The sequence below is a fragment of the Rutidosis leptorrhynchoides genome, chromosome 11 (genome assembly GCF_046630445.1).
Source record: "Rutidosis leptorrhynchoides isolate AG116_Rl617_1_P2 chromosome 11, CSIRO_AGI_Rlap_v1, whole genome shotgun sequence".
Taxonomy (NCBI): Eukaryota; Viridiplantae; Streptophyta; class Magnoliopsida; order Asterales; family Asteraceae; genus Rutidosis; species Rutidosis leptorrhynchoides.
The window spans coordinates 4,648,950-4,661,638 of NC_092343.1; the positions used below are offsets into that span (position 1 = coordinate 4,648,950).

The following is a 12,689-nucleotide window of genomic DNA, read 5'->3' on the forward strand; positions in this document are numbered from 1 at the left end:
AATTTATACTTGTATCAAATACTAAACAATAATATAATATTATTATAATATTAATTAATACGAGTAATAATAATAATAATATTCCAAAAATCAACACATCAAATGATTATGTTATGCCAAAAAGAGATTCTACATTAAGCATAAATATTTCACATGAGTAAATAAACTTTTGTTTTGTTGTTCAATAGAAGATAGAAGATTTGCATTATAGATAGATTATAGATTATAGATTATAGATTATAGATATTTGAATTGATTACTAGGCGTTAGACATAAAAACAAATAAATTTCGTTGTTTTAATCACAAAATAGCGTTGTAACTACCAACAATAAAGTTTGTGAAATGTATAAACTTATTTCTTGGCCAACTCCGTCCTTCTCTCATTTGTCTTTTTGTGATCGATGTGTGTGTGACTCGTAATGTTGTTTAACCGATAATAACTAAGATTTTTACAAAATTTCGATGTCTAGTAGTCTAATAAAAAACAAACTTTACGGTCCATTATACCATTGATAAAAGTACAAGACATCCCTCTAATATTTGAATGTTGGACTAATTATTTTTGTTGCTTATAAAAATGTTTTTTTTTTTTATTTGCATTTCTAATTCGCTTTATAGTCGGATTAATTTCAGGACTACTTTGACAATAAGTTTATAAATTCGGTATCGCCTACCCTCATTTGTCTTCCACACACACGTTAGAAAGAAACTTCTCACATCCATCGCGCAAAGCCTACCCGAAATGATTTAAGTTAACTGTTTAGCTCGCACAGAGTAAAGAATACCAGAGGCACAACCTTGGAGAAAACTCTCCCTCAGGATTCGAACTCGCACCTATTTTTTCAAGGATACGGGCCCAGAAACAACTAAGTCTTTTTACCACTCGACCAAAGGTTCGGTGACAATAAGTTTACTAATTGTTTGAATGTTCTATTTCGCTTGTACCTATATAGCTTAGTAGCTTATTTTTCAACCCTCTAATTAAGCAGGGCGGAATATAGGCATAGTTACATTGTACCTTATAGCTTATTAGCTTATTTTTAAACCTCTAAATAAGGAGTGGCGGAATATAAGCATAGCTATAGATACGACGGATCTATAGGCTTAGCACTGGTAGCACGTGTTACAAATAAAATACACAATCTAGTGAAAAATTTTCGGCATTTCAATTAATATACCACTGTATAATATAAATTTTGTTGAGTGACACCGCTGAATATGTAGAATTTTTGGAGCTATTAACTAGTGAAACTCATGATTACAATTTGTAGATCCTCCACTGATTACACGACGGTTGCTCTCAAAAGTTTGAGGCGCGATTAGATTTTACACTATTTGAATTGAAAAAAAAAACATTTTTTTACTCTATGCCCCAACACAATAACAAAAAATTTAGCCTCACGAATTATTGATCTACCCCTTCGATTAAAAAGTTTAAAATACCGCTACTGTTGAAATAAGTGTGTAACCATAAGTAAATAATCCATATATAAAATTTAAACTTATTTATTAAAAATACGCCATGTTGATATAATCTAAAGATTTTACGTACTTCTAATTTATTTTTTCTTTTTTATCTAAAAAAATGATAGTATTCCGTATAGAGGTGTTTATCGGTTCGGTTTTTGGATTTTCAGTTTATTCGGTTCGGTTTCTTCGATTTTGAAACTTATAAAATCAAAACCGAAAATCAAACCGAAACCAAATTTAAATATCAAAACCATAACCAAAAACGAATCAAAAACCGAGTTTGATTTCGGTTTGGTTTCGGTTAAATCTGAAAATCACTAAAAATAAAAATCATAACTAGCATATACTTACATATAAATTAGGAATAATGATTGTGAAATTAATTTAAGTATACAAGGTATATAACATGTTTATTGTTTAATAAAAATGTAATGATACATCAAATATAATATAAATATATAAATATTATAATTATAAATATGTTTTAATATGTTATTAATTTAAATTCGATTTTTAATTCGGTTTTCGGTTAACCGACTTTAAAATTTTCAAAATCGAAAACCAAACCAAAAATCGAATTACGAATTCGATTTCGGTTTCGATCGATCCGAAAACTGTTTAAAAAATTCGGTTTAATTATTTTTTAGTTTGAAATCGATTTAATATTCAGTTTATTCGGTTTGAAATCAAATGGTGGAGTCCGTAACTACGTATATGTTTTGTTTGGATGTAAAAACAAGTAAAAAGAGGAGATGACGTGTCTCTTCCTTGAATATATATGGTGATCTGGCCTTCTGCTGTGGAGTCATGTGACACTGAGATTCTGAAACAAGTATATAAATATTAAAGGTGGCAACAAAACAATCTCACCAATATTCATTTTCACCCTCAGTTTTCTCCACACATACTCTCTCTAAAATGCTTTTCTTTATGGTTTCTTGTTTTTCTTTTATCATATTAACAAAATTATCCTTCTTTAAAACAATCCCATTTTGGAAAAATGAAACAAAATCTTTCTCATTTCAAGATTTCTTGAAAACCCACCTGTTAAGAGTCAGCATGACATCCCACAGTTTTTATCCAATAAAAAATGGAGTCATCACTTCAAAGATTCAAACTTTAGAGGAAAAAAATCATCTTTGTTTGTTGGATTTGCCTGATTTACCCTTGGAGTGCATTCTTGAAAAGCTTTCACCTACTGGGTTGGTTAATATGTCAAGGGTATGCAAGTCTTTTAGGACTATGTCTATACAAGACCATTTATGGGAAAAACACTTGAACAAGAAATGGGGTAAATTCTTGATAAGTGACTCTGTATATAAGGAATGGCAAGCATACATTGACACCAAAAAGAAGCAAAGCTTCAAAGATTGCTCAAATGGAAAAGGGTATTTTGGGTTTTTTACTACTATCTTTTGGTGGAAGAAAAATGTGACATTGAACAACACAAGTGTATGTTTGCCTGTTGATTCCATCATGTCTTGGTATCTTTTACTTGAAAATGGCAACTTTTCATTCCCAGCTCAAGTTTACAATAGAGAGGTAATTTAGTCCAAAATTAACCACTTTTGATTTTTGATTATCAAACTTAGCATTTAAAAATGAAAATTGGCCTAACTTCAATTGCAAATTGACAGAATTCTTAATGTATTTATGTCAATTATTGCAATTTTCATTGCAGTTGAGAAAAGTTTCTTTGATATAAGTTACAAAATAATAATAATTTTCAAAGTTAGATTGGAAATATAAGTACCTGACTATATAAACTCAAAGGATTATATAATTTAGTTAATTCGTACCATATTTGTTATGATCATAATTGATTAGGGTTCTAAATTTCTAATAGTCTCTATATTGCATCAAATGCAGAATGGCAATATTGGGTTCTTGCTGTCATGTTATGATGCAAAAGTTAGCTATGATTCACAAACCGACTGTTTCAAGGCCAGGTAAAAGAAGATTTGAATTTTGTTCATTCCTAATAATTTTATGCCAAAAAATTGTAGATTTTTTTCATTCCCAATTATGCATGCAAACAAAAACTAAAATTTTGTTAAATCCCAGTTATATTGCACAATACAGTTAAAATTTTGTTCATTCCCAATTATAATTTGCAAAAGTTTCAGAATTTGCTCATTCCCAGTTACTACATGCTATAAATTTTGAAGTTTTGTTCATTCCCAGTAATAATATTAAGCAAAAAGATTCAATTTAGTTCCAATTGTTTTGCAAAAAGGTTCAAACTTTTAGTCATCCCCAATTAGATTTTAAAAAAATTACAAATATTTGCCCTATTGTCTACATAAACTTCATTGATTTTGGGAAATGTGTAGGTACTCAGCACAAGGTAGGCCAACAACAGAGGAAAACATAAAATGGGAAAGGCTTAGATCACCAATAGTTAATGCATCACCATATGAGCTTCATGTTTCTGATTGCTTGACTGATTTGAAACCAGGAGATCACTTTGAGATTCAGTGGAGAAAATCAAAAGAGTTTCCATATGGTTGTTTTTTTAATGTCTCGAAATTTGATTTGTTGATATGTATTTGTGCTTTATTTTCTTGTACATTGGGCTTACTTTGTTGTTTTTTCTATTGTATCTCTCAGGTTGGTGGTATGGTGTTGTTGGCCACTTGGAATCATGTGATGGAAACAAGCTTTATTGCCAATGTCATTGTAGTGGTGAGTATTCAAATGTGTAGTCACAACTTTCTTGATAATCTTTTTTAAAAATCATTAAATAGTCACAACTTTCTTGATAATCTTTTTTAAAAATCATTAAAAGATTAGTACTCTGCGGAACGAACCATGGTGCACCATAAATGTCATAAACTCGCGGAACCCACGAGCCATGGTGCACCATAAATGTCATAAAATGTGCGGAACCCACGAGCCATGGTGCACCGTAAATGGCATAAAACTTGTGGAACCCACTAGCCATGGTGCACCTTAAACGTCATAGAACTAGCGGAGCCCACGAGCCGTGGTGACTAGGGTCACTAAACAATTAGATAATATATGTTGATTGCAATCCAAAGATTGGATGCTTTTCAAATCTTATAAATAAGTATAAACATATTATAACATGAATGTGGTGCTCCTCCTTTTGTTGTCGCCAACAATTATTTGCACACTTGGTTTTAACTTTAACATAAAAAAGCCAATAAACTAGGAACATGTTTGATTGTTTATGATTTAATGTACACTTTAGCCTCTTTCGAGCATATTCTTATCTTTAGTACTATCCTATAAACTCAGATATGTTCCTTCCATTACAACATGTCAAAAGATTTAAAAGAAAAAAGTTGTGGTTGTCGTACCAAATAATGGAACCTGCATTCGAGATTAGGTCTATCATGGGTTCTTGTTGGCCTGAAAATCTTGACTAAAACAAAAAATTAAAGACTAATTAAGTTTCATTGATAGTTGACCAACTTTATTTGACTTCAACTGTTTGATCTTCAAGTTAGATATACTGGTAACTTTTAGGTTTACCAATATAGGTTGATCCAAACCTCACAAAATCGAAAAAGTAAACAAATTCATGTGGAGTCTGATTATAATCAAATCCATGGGTAATATAAACTATGTTACATAAGCATTCATAACAAATGTTACACGTTTAACGCATTCTTATTATATGTAAATAAAATAAAATAAATAGTACTCCCTCCGTCCAAATTTAATAGTCCACAGACAAAAGGGCATACAGTTTTAGGAAATCCCACTAACTTCATTTATCCACCAATGAAATATTTTCTCTCTCCAGATCCACCAATCAAATATCCTCTTTCCTTTCTATTTATGGAAGTGGACTATTAATTTGAGACATCCCAAAATGGAAAAACAGGACTATCTAATTGGGACGGAGGTAGTATGTGTAGGTTGACCCAGTCTGCCCTGGACCCATTTTGACCTCCATATAAAGATTAGGTGGGTGACCCAACCCGCCTATTTTCTAACCCTATATCCTTGCAACAATGTAAATATAGGAAACATACCGAACTACTTAAATTCTCTATCTTTTAACGTTATATTTTATTTAATGCGACTTATCATTGTGACACGTTTTCTCGACAACAGACACGGTGATATTGGAGTTCAAACAGTATAGTCTAGGATCAAGATGGAGAGAAGTAGTAATAGACCGAAAGGATCATCGAGAAGTAGGAAACGAAGCTGATGGGTTCTACGCAGGCATCAGAAAACTGTACAACGACAATGAAATCTCAATGTGGAAGGGACTTTGGCCGACACAACCATTAGAGTAGCATGATGTAAGCAATCAGGGTTCAACTATTGCTAATTTGTAACCCATTCGCACATCAGCTAGCTTCCTATTTGCAAATGTAAATATAAGGTTTAGGCACATAATTAGTGGGTTCTATAGCATCTTATTTTGTTGGTTGATGCACAAAGTTGTAAGAATGTATGTAACAAATAAAAAGATGGTGCCATGTACAAAATGTGTAGGCCTATGTGTATATTTCCACATGATGTAAACTTATCATCTTTATCAGTTTATGTAGAATGTTTATAATGATCATGTTAAAGATTTTATGTATATGAACAAGTGTCCACTTTATCTTGAATCTATATAGTCATATAAAACTCTAAAATATGTGTCATCATTAAGTTAATTATCCCTTAATTGTCATTATATATAGTCATATAAAACTCTAAAATATGTGTCATCATTAAGTTAATTATCCCTTAATTTTCATAATGACGATGTCATAATTATATATTAATTTAATTAAAAAAATAATAGAAAATTTATATAAAAAGAAATATTAATCTTTCCTAAATTGTAATTTTAATTATCTAAAAAAATTTAAAAAGCATTTATTATTACTAATAAATAATTATTATTATTATTACGTATTAAAAATATAAATACTCAACTTTGAACGAACTTTATTATTATTATTATTATTATTATTATTTACTTTTAATATAATAATTATAATTATAACTATTAAATTATTAATATTCAGAAATAAATTCTTTTTACGAAATTAATTACGTTACATATTTATGCGAAAATACATGTCTTTATATATTTGTAAAAACAACGATAAGTTTTTTAGTCAAATGGGTCATTAAAATAAATGACTTTAGCATTTACATTCAATTAATACCTAAAACATGTCATTAAATTATTTTATTTAAACCAACCCGTGATTTCACGGGTCATTTTACTAGCAGTACATATATAAAGCCTTTTAATTTTGGCACATATAAAGTTAAGTGTCTATTTGACATCCACCATAAGAACTTGTCTCCCTTCTTTACATCTTTTCTTTTCAAGAGAATAAAGTTACAATGCACTATAAATGGGTTGCCAAATGTCGAAAAAGTGTCCCAAGATTGTTGTACATGACCCAAATTTGATTGTTGTCTCTAGAGATAAGTCGACATTTGTTTTTAAAGTCGACAAAAACTAACATGGCTTGACTTTTGTGCTAGATATGTGGTGTGTGGGTCCAAGTTTAAGGGGAAGTTTCTAGCCAATGGTGGTCTAGCATTGCAACGATTTATCGATTACTACAAACCCTTATGGTACAATAGAACCAATCCTTTTAGGGAAGACTAGTCAATGGTTTAAAAAAATTGCTTCATAATCCAAATGTTCTGCTTTTCAAAAAAAAAAAAAAAAAAAAAAAAAAAAAAAGTCCAAATGTTCTACTTGATCAGTCGCCCATAACTCAGGTAACGCTTCTCTAATACTGTGGATGCTCTTTAAACCATGATCTGCTCATACTGGGACGAGACTCGACCTTCAAGAGTGGATTCTTAAACTACTTCTCATTACCATTTTTATTATTTATTATGACTTTTCAAACAAAAGCAGAAGACCGATTTTCAACAACATTAGCATTAGTTAGAATTAGAATGAATTTTGTGTGACATATCCCTGGCTATAATTGAAAAAGCAGCTTCACACTTGGTACAGATACAGAGTCACCGATAAGAATATGACTTTTTATAGAAATATAAACATCATCAAGTCCCATTAAGAATTGCATTAGTTTTAAAAACTGATTATAATCTTCAAAGATTTAGATGCTTTTACATTATTATCATCAATTTAAACCATTTCATCAAATTGTCTCCACATAACAATAAGCTTGTGATAATACTTTTTTTTCTTCTCTTTTTGATATTTTTATACCTAGTCTGCACAGTAATCAGTATGATTACAAAAAATTATCTTACTTTCTTCTATCAAGCAATTTAGGAGGTGCATGAATACACTTGAGGTGACTTTCAACCCTTTTGACATATTCGACACATTTGTGATCTCGCTAATAAAGATTAAACATAACCCAAATGACCCGTTTAAAAACCTCAAATGGTCAAAATGGTCACTTCTAATCATTAAATGATAGGCTACAAAATAATTATTCCTGCTGTTACGTAGCTCGATCTCGTTCACATATCTTGATTAAACAACAAACTCCCTCTTTAAGAGTAGCTTTCCTGGATTCAATAAAGTTCCACAACTCTTCTTTGATAAATCTTTTATCAGGATTGTATTTGTTAGTATCCATCAAAGCTGATGTCACAACTTTATATACTGCATCACCCATTTCCATCTTCAGCCTTTTCAATTTTATATCCTCTTCATCTACAACTTCCTGCACCAATAATATCATCAGCCAAAATCTTATATTAACACAATTCTAGTACAACTTCTATGCACCATTTAAAAGTCAAGTATACAAACAAGATGAATTTACCCTTATGGTAATCATCAACAGATTTATTATAATATATGCACCTGTGATTGTCCATTAATGCTGATGCCAATTTGAATCTCGAAGATATTCTTCCCATTGTGAATATATATCTGAAGCTCTTTGATCTAGAATATATTCTTCCCACACAGAATATAAATCTGAATTTGTTCTCTGTTCTGATTTAGTCTCATCGTATATTTGCTTTGTAGCATCGTAGAAAGGTTTATAAGGTAGCTCTCCTATCCTTTTAACCACAATATGCGCAACTTTTGGTATCTTTTTTAACCCCTTCATACATCATAGAAATACCATAAATTTTTTAAAATTAAACAAATGCAAAGCTAAAAGTCTTATAGCAGGTGACAAGGTCATAATTTGGTCAAAAACTGTTTGAGGATTGATTATCATTAAACAAGATTCATATTCTTACCAAATTGATTGTTAACACAGAGTAACACACTTATCAAATTAGCTTTACATTTTTCTGTTGATAATCAGCCAACACACAACAGATGTAATGAACATAAAAAACTCTTGACACTAAGAAAATTAGTTAGAGCAGATACCTTAATTAAGGCTTTAAAAGTATCTTGCAACTCTTCATGATTTGCTTGTACCTTGACCCTCATAACTTGTGTAAAGGTTTTCATATCCGCAAGCTCCTCTTCCTTTTCATTTAACTTCTTGCGTAAATCCTACATATATATTATTCTGGTCAACATTAAAAACCTCAATTATGCACTACAAAAATATTTTTTTTAAAAAACTCATCATTTGTACCTCTAAAACTTGTTTTATATTTAATTGTTTCTCAAGAAATGAAATTTTCTGGTGCAGGGACTCCATTTCCCTCTGAATGTGAAATATTTACCAAATTCACAACATCAAAACATTTTAATGAAATAATGAATTTTTGCAATTATTAAACTTAAAAAATTACCTTATGATCATCTACAAGTTTCTCTTTCCTTTTTTCACGGAGGGAACTATTTATAGCAATCTGGCATAACTTATAAAATTAATCAAGGTATTGAAAAAATGAGATTTAACTATCATTAACCATGTAACTTATACCTCTTTAAAAGCTTTCGCGATTTTTCTCCTTTTGTTTTTGATTACCGACTTGCGCTTTTTCAATTTAAGGTTACAAAGTTCAATTGCCCTCTGTTTCCTTTCAAGTACTTCAAGTTCATTACAGATGCATACAAAATGATCCCGAATACGAAACTGCATTTCCTTCATCACTAATCAGTACAAGTTACATAGTGTATGAGATAAGAACATAACACATTATATATTTAAATTACAGAGATGATAAAAGGATCTAAAAGGTAAAGTATATATCCTATCAACAAGCAAGCCTGTTTTAACCATATAAATGCTAAACCTTATTCTAACTGTAAACAAACATGTTAAAATATAGTACATCTTAATAAGCAACATTGCTAGAATAACAATTCTATAATAATGCGTTGAATTCAAAATCAATGTTATTGCAATTTTCAGATATATAAGCATTTGTGCTTAATTTTACACCAAATCCTAGTCATGCGTAATCACATATGTTTGTTCAGAAATATGAATTTGAAGCATCATCACCACAAAATTGGAAATGATGTAACTACGTAACCTAACTAAATAATATGTATAATTAGGGTTACTTGAGTATACGTATAGAACGTGTATACACAGAAACAATCAAAGAAGAGAAGAGTATACACTTACATTCAATTGATTGAACAGTTAGGTTGAATCTACAATTGATGCCGTACAAAGATTGTTGTATGTGAAAATTGAAGTTTGGGAATAATACGTTGTGTTGTGTTGTGTGTTCATCAACCGTTAAATGGCAACATATGAGGACAGACTGAAACACAAATAAAGAGGGTGCTAGGGAGAGGAAGGTTGAGCACCTAAATTTACTAACATACCCTTTCCTTAAATGATCAACTACACAAATTGTATGTTAAAAGTTATATGAGGTTATTTTGGAATGGATTTGTTAGAATACAACATCAATTGAGGTCAAGTGTCAAATTACTATTTTGGGTAATTTGACTTTAGGATCAGAAGTGTTGACTTTATCATCCCTTTATGGAAGATCACAAGATAACATAAGCTGCTGAGTTCAACGACTACAACAACCAAGTCAAAACAGTATATTTCCATATATGTAAAAGGAGATTCCAAAGTACAATTGGATCCATTCCCTTTAGAGAAATAGCTGTTATGTAATGTGTTTATAAAACACACTTGTAAATGAATCTGTATGTATCAATTCAAGTTCATAATATACAAACTGATCAATACATTCATAAATTTGTTAATTCTTTCAAAATAACATGGTATCAGAGCTAACGGTATCGATCCATTGATCAAGATACTCGTTCTAAGTCTCAATCATTTAACGAAAAAGATTTTCAAGCTGCCATGTCTAAGATTGACGGTAGCTCAGAATTTAATCAAGCTGCCATGTCAATCCTAGACGGTAGCCCAAATCATATGGAAAAAAGTTACCTGGATGCTCTCTGTCAACCATCAAACATTGCTGAATCAGAAATCATCACCATTAACCACCACCAATCAGTACCACCGCTGAGCTGTGTTTACTGTGGTACATCAGGACACACGATTATTCAGTGTTTCAAAATGATTGGGTACCCAAATTGGTGGCACAAACAGAAACGTGGTAGAGCTATGATGGCAGAGGCAGCCGGCAACAACCATGGCGGCAACCATACGGTCACCGGCAACATGAGCATAAGGACCAATCCTCAAACAGGACGTTCAACAAGAGGTACTTTAAATTTATTGCCTGAATCGTACAAATCGACCAAATGGGTGAGGGTTAAATCCTCAAACCCTAAAATCGTGCATCCTCAAACCCTCAAATCCCTTCATAAAACGATGAAAAAGGGAAAATATGGAAAAGATAACCCTAATTCATCGATTCAATCGACCAAAGGCACAAAATATAACCCCAATCGTTTCCATTGTCTTGGAGAAATGACTGAAGAGGAAGGATTGTATCCTTATCCTCGATCAAAATCACCACGATCTGGAAAAAAGGAAAGAAATATCTCAAACCCAGAAGAAGTGGATTTAGATCCCTGTATTGGATCGAAATCGCCTGGTATCAAAGGGAAGAGAGAAAACCCTAATTTTGTGTCAAAACCATCGACTGAAAACGGGTGGTATATGGAAACAAGAAACGAGGGTAGGTTACATAAGGGCAGGATAAATAAATTTAATTCAAGGTTAAATAAATTTAATTCAAACCAAGCCCAAGCCCCAAAATCAAAAGACATGTTTTGTGGGCTAAACAGTGATTCGGCCAAGAAAGTGGAAAACAATGGGCTTAATAAAAATCATTCTGAGAACTGTTATATTCAGGCCCAAACTCAAAAACATGATATGGATAAAAATGCTAAATTTGTCCAAAGCTCTATTTTATTGAAAAATAAACATTTAAATGATTCATGTTTTATCGAAAAAGCGAATATAGTCTCAAATACAAAAAATATTGATTGAATTTTTGACTGTGGTGCTACCCACACAATGACTTTTGAAAAGTCTGATTTTTATTCCGAATCAAAACCCCGTGTTAATAAAATTCAAACGGCTAATGGAGGGATTGTACAAGTGGAAGGGGGTGGGAGAATTGAAGTCACTCCGACTATTAAACTATCAAATTGTTTATATATTCCAACCCTATCTCATAAACTTCTATACGTTAGTCACGTTACAAAAAAACTGAATTGTTCTGTTTTATTACACGCTACTTTTTATATCCTACAAGATATCAGGACCGGGGTAATTATTGGGCGGGGCACTGAACGGGGTGGGTTATATTATGTAGACGAAGTAACCCAACAAGGTTCTGTGATGCTTGCACACGGAACACCCGATAGAGAGGCGTGGTTATGGCATAGGAGATTGGGTCACCCTTCTGCCGGATACTTACATGCTCTATTTCCTAGTTTTTTAAAATCCAATGTTAATTTAAACTGTGAGACGTGTATTTTGGCCAAAAGCCACCGAAGTACATTCAAACCTAGTAATACTAGAAAAGATGTACCTTTTGCTCTTATCTACTCTGATGTATGGGGTCCTGCACCGGTTATTGGGGGGAGAAATTTCCGGTATTTTGTCTTGATTACTGATGACCATTCACGCATGACCTGGATTTATTTTTTAACTCACACATAAGAAGTTTTTGAAAATTTTTCCCACTTTTATATAAAATGGTACAAACTTAATTCGACAAAAATATACAAATTTTAAAATCCGATAATGGAGGTGAGTTTGTCAATACGTCAATGAAACAATTTTGTGAAGATAAATGGATCATTCACCAAACATCGTGTGCTCACACACCCGAACAAAATCGTCTACTCTTAGAAATGACAAGAGCTTTATTAATTGAATCTAAAGTTCCGAAGAGCTTTTGGCCCGAAGCTCTTGCTTCCGCT

At 31.8% G+C, this 12,689-nt stretch overlaps 1 protein-coding gene across 1 annotated transcript; it reads left to right on the forward strand.

Annotated features, from left to right (window-relative positions):
* Positions 1 to 2,378: 2,378 nt before the first annotated feature.
* LOC139877587 (F-box protein At2g26850-like) lies at positions 2,379 to 5,960 on the forward strand. Its single transcript, XM_071865021.1, has 5 exons — positions 2,379 to 3,013; positions 3,341 to 3,420; positions 3,805 to 3,977; positions 4,082 to 4,156; positions 5,558 to 5,960. The coding sequence occupies exons 1-5, from the start codon at positions 2,390 to 2,392 to the stop codon at positions 5,743 to 5,745; spliced, it is 1,140 nt and encodes a 379-aa protein (XP_071721122.1). The 5' UTR covers positions 2,379 to 2,389; the 3' UTR covers positions 5,746 to 5,960.
* The last annotated feature ends 6,729 nt before the right edge of the window (positions 5,961 to 12,689 follow it).

Bases quoted from the DNA above. Each gene is read 5' to 3' on its own strand.
- LOC139877587 (XM_071865021.1), top strand. From the start codon at position 2,390: ATGCTTTTCTTTATGGTTTCTTGTTTTTCTTTTATCATATTAACAAAA. The intron at 3,014-3,340 runs GTAATTTAGTCC...CATCAAATGCAG, and splicing joins CTCAAGTTTACAATAGAGAG to AATGGCAATATTGGGTTCTT. The intron at 3,978-4,081 runs GTTGTTTTTTTA...TGTATCTCTCAG, and splicing joins ATCAAAAGAGTTTCCATATG to GTTGGTGGTATGGTGTTGTT.